The 10,164-nt window shown below is 37.9% G+C and overlaps 1 protein-coding gene across 3 annotated transcripts; it reads left to right on the forward strand.

Moving 5' to 3' along the window:
• Positions 1–4,617: 4,617 nt before the first annotated feature.
• LOC121653766 (regulator of G-protein signaling 21-like) lies at positions 4,618–7,803 on the forward strand. 3 transcript variants are annotated; one of them, XR_006012851.1, is made up of 6 exons: positions 4,627–4,977; positions 5,300–5,359; positions 5,659–5,723; positions 5,879–6,045; positions 6,216–7,014; positions 7,056–7,803. XR_006012851.1 is itself a non-coding variant. In XM_042007436.1 (5 exons), exons 1-5 carry the CDS (start codon positions 4,898–4,900, stop codon positions 6,402–6,404), a joined length of 558 nt encoding a protein of 185 aa, XP_041863370.1. In that variant the 5' UTR covers positions 4,618–4,897; the 3' UTR covers positions 6,405–7,803. The 3 variants fall into 3 exon arrangements, 2 of the variants coding, with proteins under 2 accessions (XP_041863370.1, XP_041863369.1); XM_042007436.1 differs by having other exon boundaries at positions 4,618–4,977; positions 5,662–5,723; positions 6,216–7,803; XM_042007435.1 differs by having other exon boundaries at positions 6,216–7,803.
• The last annotated feature ends 2,361 nt before the right edge of the window (positions 7,804–10,164 follow it).

Consider the following 10,164-nt stretch of genomic DNA (forward strand, 5'->3'; position numbering starts at 1 on the left):
GCATAAATGAAAGTTGGGCAGCAGACTAAAACAATGTAACCACAGAATATAAAAAGGAGTTTAAATTTATGGGAACCACAGCTTATTTCAGTTTTACGTCAGTAACTCTCAGTACACTGGGCTGTCAGGGGTTGTTCCTGATAAATCACAGAGATCTCACATCTCCTTCATCACATGGTGTACTATTCTTCACACAAAATCTGTCACTGTTTTCTCATTGCCCAGCACCGTTACCATGGCAGCTAAAAGGAAGTGAGTACTTTCACAGTCTTAGTCCAGACATTCACAGTTGGAGGAACTTTACAATCATATCTGGATGTTGGAGATTTTAAATGATATATCATATTCACTGGTGCATCCATTAATAGTATAACTGTGTACACAGAATATGATATCACTTCTCAGTTTTATGTGTCTCCTTGAAACGGTTCAGAGCTTATAACCGTGTTTGGGCTAAAAAAGGAAAGCAGCCTCCATGAAGCCAAAGCACAAAGGACAGGTTGTAACAGGGCAGCAGGGTTTCATCAGTGGTGATAAAAAAAAAAGACTGAAAATATTAAATCAGCTTCAAAAGATTTATATGAAAAAATATTTTATTAATGTCAGAAATCAAATTATAATTCATTAGAATTATGAATCAAAACCTGATATATTAAAAATTTGGCTTATTTTTTCAGATAAATTGAAATAAAAAAAAAAAAGCTTAGTGTTTTTTAACACTGATATTTAAATCAGATCGAGAAAAAAAATTCTTTGCCTAGAAGTTTGGTGAGAAACAAATTTGCATTTCATTTACACAGATGTTCAAATTTATTCAAAACAGAAAATATAAACAGAATCCAAACAGAGGCAGCCTTCTTTTCTCATTTTGTTTACCATCATCAATTATTAAGCATCATCATCATTTTAAAACAGAGTGTTTTCACTGGAACTTACAAAATATGGAAAGAAAATGGGAAAAATGAACTTCCTACTGAGCTAGTGTGAAGTCAAAGGCAAATGGTGTGACAGTGAGATTCAGTACTGTTAGCCATTGTGACATGGGGAGAGGAAAGTAGTTACACTTGCAGGGATCTGAAATCTGATTTAAACTTAGTGTCATAAATGAACATTTGCAACTACTGACAGTGCCTCTACTGTTACTCTAGCAGAGCCTTAACTTTAATGCATGTCCTGAATTTCATCTGCTTATATGACAGCAGTGACATTCACAAATATTTGTTTCTATCATAATTGTGTTTAGACTAACAGACAACCTATTGTTGCTGTACCTCACAGTCAACCTGCAGAATGTATATATGTTTTACTGTTTATGCTGTATGGTGATTCGTTTAGTTCTGTTCACGTAGTCTCAAGCTCTACACTAAAAGCCACATTCACCCATCCACATATCAGTATTCTCTTACAATATCGAACCCCAACCCTCGTTCTCAAGGCCCACTATCCTGCAGGTATTAAATGTTTCCCTGCTGCAACAGGATCTCTGACAAGCCCTGCACAAGTCTGCTATTAAGCCAATCATTTGAGTCAGGTGTGTTGCAGCATCGGAAGTCTGCATGACGGTGGGCCTTGAGGACTGGAGTCAGGGATTCCTGTCTTACAATGTTATATGCACTTAACTGCCCAACCATGCATTTTAGGAAATGTAATGTTCAGTATATGTGCAGGAAAAGCCAGAGATCAATCCACTGACACTGGGATCAATAGATGACTGCACTACCTCTTAAACCAAGGCATTGCAGTGACTGCTGCACCTAAACACTCTCTTGTCCTGTCACAGTGACTTAGTCCATTTTGTGCAGTGGGGGCCCATAGATTTTCTTGTGAGGCAGCTGTGTTTTTGCCAGGTTCCAAGCTATCTGTTTGTGACAGACAGTGTTGTTTCACACTAATTAGTATTCAGTCCTGGCAGTTGAGGATGGGTTTAGGGACAAAACTTCAGGGTTTTACTGCTATTCAATTCTTTAATGTTTTGAAATAAAGGATGTAGTCACACTGGGTTCCTTTGGTCTACTTTAAAGGAACCCTGGTCTGCATATATGAATAGTACTGTTGGTTTGGGGTAGTGTAATTGCTCATTGCTACTCTGGTGCAGACCAGGAAACTCTGATCTTAGTTCACTTGCAAGTAGTGATGGGAACTGATTAGATGTTATTGATATCAGTGCAATTATCAATTCTGCCTACTGAGCCAGTTCTTTTTCGTTCTTTATATTTTCATAAAAGTAAACTTTGAGTTTAGAGTAAAGAAAGTTATTTAGATCAATAATATCTTCAACAGATATGGATGCCAAAACTATAGATGTGGTCTGAAAACAGGAAAATAATACATCACTTAATATAAAAGCTGTAGATGTTTAGTCAACCAATAATACAATAAAATAAACACATCTGTCTTCTGAATGCTTCTCATAACAGTGTTTTCCTACAATTATATTAGGGTGGCGCCCCGCCTGCCTTTAGACCTTTCATTTACCACAGGTTTTATAAACAGCTAAATAGTTCGTTATTTGTCTAATTCATAAAACTCTGTAATTTCTCCTCTGCTCTGCTCTCTGTATTGCGCATGGCCCAATGAGCACATAGAATGCACGTCCCAAAATACGTCCCTCATAACTGTTTCAACACTTCACTCTCAGAATAGATTTTATTAACAACGGGCCCGACTATTTCCTACTAAACTCTCCATGAAACACATAATTATTCCTGTGGAGCCACACGTCTGTAGCTCTACAGGTAGTTGCTAAATTAACGACCTGCTAATAGCCTCCAGACAGAGATACAGAGGTAATATTTTCACCAGAAGGAGGAAAACTCACAGTTGGTCAGTGATGAACTCTCTGGCATCCACAGAAAACAGTTATTCCATTAATATAATAACTGGATTGATTTAAAAGAAAAAAAAAATCTATATTCCAGCTGCACATCAGGCAGACTTCCAGTAAGTACTCATGTAAGGAGCACGGAGTAGAGCAGCAATTAGGCTGCTGACTCCACTGTGCAAGGATATAAGTCTGTCTTATGATCTGTTATTATTATTAGTCTTTCCTGAGTGGATCTGGTTTTTGATTTCCATCCCTACTTGCAAGTGAACCCTGATGCAGTTCCTTTGCAGTGTGAAAGCAAACATTCCATCAGTAAACCAAAGACAAAAGTAATGAAGGGCACGTTGTAGTGCAGCTTTTTAAATATCTTGCAGCCCTTCCAGCTGCTCATTCTGGACATCTTCTTGTGAAAACTGCATTTGCTTGGAAAACTAAGAAACCAAATCCAAGACATTTATTATTGCTTCATTAAAGCAAACCAAATCAAATGAGGGTGAGAAATTTTTCGTAATTTTTTGGCCCGATCAAACTGTGAATGCATTTTAACAGTTACAGATTAGCAATGATTCACCTTTGTAAAGAACAAAACAGCAAAAGCCTGCTAGCATAAAGTCCACTCTACAAATACTTCATTCACCTTAAGCATAGTTTTCTAACAGGCATATAAACTTGCCACTTGTTTGGTTCAAGCATCCAACCACCAAGATTTGAGTTCAGGTTCAGATACTGAAGCTCATAAATTCCCACGCTTAGGCTCCAATTATCAGCAGAAACCTCTACATAAAAGCAAGCTAAATTATCTGGGACTGATCACTGCTGATTTGAGGGGAAACATGAAACATCAAGTGTCACCGCTGCTAATGCTAACTTCAGCCAATGCTAGTCCCTTGCCAAGACACTGTCCAGCTCACTACAAGTTCTCACACTGCAGCTGGAAGTCTGGCCGACCCTGCTTGTTTCTCCTCACCCCTGTCTCTTAAAAAAGTAACAGGCTCACATGTAAAAAGGCTGTGCTGCAGCAAATATGCATGAGTCTGCTGACATTGGCAGTGACATCCATATTCATTATTGAAGCTCTTAAACAGATCTCCTTTGCACGCGGTGTGGTGTTATGATTTCTCTATTTTGAGCTGAATCATTGAATCACAAGATACCAAATATCACTGTTGATCTCCTTTAATCTCTACTATTGTCAGCAGGAAAACATTGCCGACTAAAAACATGAGGGCTGGTTGCATGAGGGGCGATTATCAGGCATTAAATTAAAGACATTAATGTTTCTGTCCACTATTTAGGAATCTCAGTTAATAGTCTGACCTGGTTGGAAGTTTTAACTCAGTGGCTTGAACAGGATACTGGTCATGATATGGCAGTCTTTCTGACTTCCTGCTGCTTTGCTGAACCTCTCTTTTGCAATAAAAGTGCTGTTTCCTCTTTCTCACATATGGCTGTGGCCTTGAGTTGTGCCAGTTTCCTCAAAAAAATTTGTTTTATGACATGCACAAAGTTAGCAAATGTTAAAGCTGAGGTTTTTGCCAAGAAGACCAGTCGTTCCATTTGACTTCACAATTTTATTTAGTCCTGTTTCAAAAATAGTCTAAAACATACAGCACGAAAAGGTTACAATTTGCCTATCACAGTTACTGCTACTGTCATTTGCATCTGTGCTGCTGGACTAAAAATAATGGGAACACAGCATGCTTTCAGGCGGAGTGCTGTTTGTTTGGCCAGTCCACTAAGGAGGCGGGAATCAGAAGCAACAGCAGAAGGGAAGAAGGAGAAACAGCGAGACATAATAGGGAGTAAGGCATCAAGAGGAGGGAGGCATACATGTAGCACACTGTGAGTATGTGTTGTTTCTAACTGTGAAGTAGGAGGAGAGGAGCAACAAGGCGGAGGAGGAGGAAGGGGTGCTTCCTCTTTAGTCTGGGTTTAGCTGCTGATGTATCCCAGCAGCCCCAGCTTGTAGTGACAGAAAGTATAAAAGCTGCATCGCAGGGGGGAACCCTCCCAAGTGTCTGAGCCACAGCATGACCAGGACCGAGAGCCTGAGAGTGTGGACCTAACAAAACAATGCCAAGCTTAATCGCCGAACCTCTCAACACACAGCACTTCATCATGGACAGAGATGACAGGAAGAGAAACAAGAACATGTGAGTGAAACTTGTATGTTAAACCAGACTTTCTTAGTACATGCATAACTTGGTACTTGATGATATACAAGATGATTCATTTGAAGTTTTTATGTTTTTATATCAAACTTGTCACACCGAAAAAAAAGCAAACACAAAACTGCTTCAGATAGTTTATCGTTGCTTCTGAAAATACCTAATAATGTAATTAAATCCTACATATCACATGCTCTCTTTTCCAATTACTTACATGCCCAACGTGCTTTGACAGATTCAGTGGAAAATAATTTAACAGCAGTAAATCAAGCAGGGATGCACTCATGTATTTCTTATTTCTACACAGTGGAAAGAACTTCATGTGCCGACTCCAGTGCATGTTCTCCCACTCGTCAAGCTCTGAGAGGTAAGGAGTCTTATGGAGTGTTTTGCATACATTTCAGTTTTAAAATAGCCAGCCAGCTCCAATCATTTCCATCTATGGAATCATGAAAGGATTCAAATGATCTAGAGACACCATGTTTGCTTTGGCACAGCACGCACGGACGCTAGCATGTCCCAGGGTTGAACATTTTTGTATGAATTTTTAAAGCCCATCTGCAATGCTTTCTTGACTAGACTGCCTCTGTGTCCTTGCAGTCCTTGCAGATTTATTTTACCCAAATTTGATTCTGGTTGAGTAATCCAACTTACATTCTCTCCCAGCAGGCTAAGTTTAGAAGATACCCAACAATGGTCACAGTCACTGGAAAGGCTTCTCGAGTCTAAATGTAGGTTCCTTTTTCCCTTGAGAATGAGAACGCTGCTAAAACAGTAAATTAAGTTTGTGAGAATGAAAGTTTAAAGAGAATAATTGGTTTAAAGAAAAAGCTGAAAGGGAATGTTATTTGTGATTCATGCATGCTGTTGTTTGTCCTTCCCTCAGATGGACTGGCTACTTTTCGTAACTTTCTCAAATCTGAATACAGCGATGAGAATATTGAATTTTGGCTCACGTGTGAGGACTACAAAAAGATCAAGTCTTCATTCCGAATGTCGTCGAGAGCTAAAAAGATTTACGAGCAGTTTATCAAAGCAGAGTCACCGAAAGAGGTGAGTCAAGTTTAGAGAGGCTTTACATTCAAACACAGACAATTTATCCCTGTCTTACATATTAAGCAATGAGCATCAAAGAAGAAAAAAACACCAGCTCAAATGCTGAATCTAGCATCTTTCACTCTTGGCTCAAATCCCCTCATTCCTTTGTGTGTGCCTCATTCCAGATCAACATTGACTATCACACTCGAGAGCAGATCAAAAGGAACGTCAAGACTCCCACCACGCAGTGCTTTGACGATGCTCAGAAGATAGTTTATGGGCTGATGGAAAGAGACTCGTACCCGCGGTTCCTCCGCTCAGACATTTATAGAACTCTCCTGGAAAACCTCGCCGCTGACGCCACAAAAGGATGAAAGCATGGTCAGGAGAAGAGAGAGAAAGGACATGAAACCCATAACTGGAATGCTTGAGCTCCTTCAAGAGGAAGAACTGACAACAAAAAGAAGGAAGGAGGGTCAGCTAGTGCAATGCACGGACACAAGCAGAGGCCTCGCAGCTCAGTATCACCACTTTATCCACAAGCAAGCCATTCCTCACAATGAGCACCACACACCTGAGGACTGTGCATGAACAGGAAGCAGCCTTCATGATAACGAGCCTGTAGAGTGTGTTTGCACTGGATGATAAGTTTGTGTTGGATGACTGAACACTTTTGACAGTTAAAGAATCAGCAGGGTGATAGGCTCCTGCTCTAAGTGTGCAGCTGCATAAGCAAACCATTCTACAGACGCTCTTTGCAGAGGTGTTTCCTATGCAGATAAAGATAGAGGATGTACGATGCAACAGTCACACTCGATTAACTGAATGTGTGTGTTGAGAAGGAGAATTTAGTTATGGTGTTGAACTGTTTAAATTTACTTTGAATAAGCTGGCTCATTATCAAATGACAGCGCAAAGGAAAACAAAAAGAATTCCCTGCAAACAGGATTTAACACTGACACTGTATGACTTCTTTAGTAAAAAGTTGTAGAATGCTATTTTTGTTTTTGCAGGAGACTTTCTAGGACTCTTTAAAACTTTTTCCTTTCCTGTCAACCTGTATCGCTCTGATACTGGATTAAAAAAAAAAACAAAAAAACTTCTGCACATTCATTTTTACACATTTAGGCTGAGTGCAGTTGATATTTTGTACCAATATTTTGCATATTCAAGATTAAATACTTTCTTCCTAGAAAGTATAAATAGTTTCTTTAAATGAAAATCCAGGAAATATATATATTTATACTAACCAAACATAAGTGTGCACATTTTTTGGTTTGTATTTTTTTTTTTTTTTTTTATAACTTGCACTTCCTATTCACAGCTGCTGACTTCAAATTTGATTCTTCACAGGGTGACGGCTGGCCAAAATCCAAACCAAATTCTTATGACACTGAAATGTGAAGAGATTTGTGTAATGAAACTTTTGAGTTTAATAATGATAGAAATAGGACATTTCACTTTGCATGATGAAATGTTGAAATTCCTATATATATATATATGTATATATATATACATATATATATATATATGATTGTATGTATGTATATAGGCTTAGGCTGAGACTAAGCCTTGTTACTGTTTTCCAAAGCACATTGTGTGGATGTGTTATTACTTTGTGGTGGTTAATAGTTCAATTAACTTGAAAGTTAAACAATGTATATTATTATTTATTATTCATTGTCATTATTCAAGTGCAAAGTTTGCTGCAGTGTTGAAAAGCTTGTGAAAATATTAATGATTTCAAAGACATTAAATTATTTAATAGCTTGATTACAACGTAAGTGGACTTTCTTTGGTTTTCCACATGCAAGAGTTTAATTAGTTCTCTCATGACTTTTCCAGTACAGCTTCCACCGCTCTAATTTCAGTCTCATGGTCCGTTTCAAGAAGACAGCAACACACATTATATAAAGCACATTTTAAAATATTGCATTTGATAATTAGGACGATACTTGCAGTTTCCTGTTACGTTTTTGTATTTTTTTTTTCTCACCAAAAGGCATCTTTTGACGCATAAGTGAAATGTGCTCTTTCACAAACAGGAAGGCCTGAACTTCCAGTTTCTTGACAAATCAGGTTTTATGAGAAATGAGATTTTCTTGAGTTGAGTTTACATCCTCTCTTTTCTTTACTGAAATACATACCATCATTTGAGGAGATCAACAAATTTCACACAGACTGAAGAAATAAGTAATATTCTGCTATGTGAAGCAAAATGAAGCCGGGCACAAATTGCTTTTTAAATGCTTCAATAATCAAACAGACAATTGAAAACAATATATATGTTTACTATTATAAAGAATATTACAATGAAGATCTCAGTGTTTTTATAGTAAATAATTTAATTATTTTATTTATTTTATTTTTTCATTACAATAATGAAAAAAAGGATTTTTTTTCATCCTTAAAATTCAAATTATTCTCATAACTTTATCTATAAATATAGTTTATGAATAAAAAAAATATAATAATAATAATTATTATTATTATTATTATTATTATTATTATTATTTCTCCCCAGCAGTTCTGGCTTATTGTGCAGAGCTAGCAGTGGTGGATTTGTGTTCTAACACAACAAGCTAACTCCACAATTGTGGTTAGGGTCTATCTCAACCTCAGCTGTGTCCTACTTTACAAAAAATTCTATTATATTTTCAGGTACATTTTCTTTATTGTTTTAGCTTCTTATACAAAACACTGGTTGCAAGATATATTTTTTCACGTTTGTGTGCTGTAGTTTACTAAAAAAATCAGCTAGCAGCCATGCCAGTCTTCTGTTTAAATTAAACAGGATCATGTAGCTGGGTGCTAAGTAACATGGATACAGAGGTACTCTGCATATTTATAGTTTGTGTGTGTGTGTGTGTGCGTGTGTGTGTGTGTGTGTGTGTGTGTATGTGTGTCCCGACGTGAAACTCTTGAAAATATAACATGGTTTCCCCACATCATCTTAAACTAACCACATGCTACCAAAAAACTAGATTAGCACTGCTGCATTGCTCCATGCTAACATTTAGTTAACATTCTTGCATATCATTATTGTACTTGCATGGAAACTGAGTCTCTTCAAGAAATGTGCAACCAAATTTATAAACATTAATAAATTATTTATCTATAAATATATATATATATATATATATTTTTAATTGCTAGTGGCACTCGATGTGCTTACATTGGATCCTTTCGGTACCTGAGTGATGGTAAGTTACATGTGTAGCCACCAAAATTCATACACCAGTGGAGACAAGGGGGGTGAATTGTCTTGCATAGGGACAAAAGGACAGATGGCTAGCAGAGTGGGAATTAAACTGCCAACCTTCCAGTCATTGGACAACACGCTAGAACACCTGAGCCACTTCTACCCTTAGGAAACCACCTTAAAATATACTTCAAACTGGTGTAGCATCAGTGGCAAGACCTATCTGAAAAGACATTTCTGTTCACCTCCTTCAGTGACCAAAGAATCACCTGATGTGGCACCTTGGTTGTCCAGTCAAATTTCAGAGTTGACCAGTGACACCCTGGCCCCCCTCTAGCACCACCACTGGATTTTAGTGGCAGGAAGGGCACAAACAGTATCAGGTGAGTAAATCTGCATTGCGTTTCACGGCTAAAGCTTTGATGACAAGCAGAAAGATTTTAAAATCATTACAAAATCTAACAAGAAGCCAGTGAAGGCCACTAAAAGTAACAGCAGGTCATTTCAATGTTGCTTCAGGTAAAACTTTGGGAGTTTTGTACAACTTTACAACTCACAGAATAAAAGGCAGTGCAGTGCAAATGGATTGCTGTGCAACTGCAGGAAAACAGCCAGAACATCAGCAAATGGGGCTTAATTAGTCACCTAATTATTGTAAAAGGCAAACATCAGTTGAAATGCTTAATATTTTCATTAGCAGAGTAGGTAAGCTCAACAGGACAGTCAGCAGCATTAAAGCAACACACTTCTTTCCTCTCCTTTGAAACGTGTCTGCATGCACAAACACAAACTGAAACATGGGAGAGGCCGGTTGTCAACCCTGCAGCAGGTGATTTATTGTTCTACAGTAGGTGATTGATTGAATAGCTCTCCTATCAACACTGCGTCAGCTTAATTATGTGCTTGTTTTATAAATACCCTGCAGGACCAGG

The sequence above is a fragment of the Melanotaenia boesemani genome, chromosome 14, assembly GCF_017639745.1.
Source record: "Melanotaenia boesemani isolate fMelBoe1 chromosome 14, fMelBoe1.pri, whole genome shotgun sequence".
NCBI lineage: Eukaryota > Metazoa > Chordata > Actinopteri > Atheriniformes > Melanotaeniidae > Melanotaenia > Melanotaenia boesemani.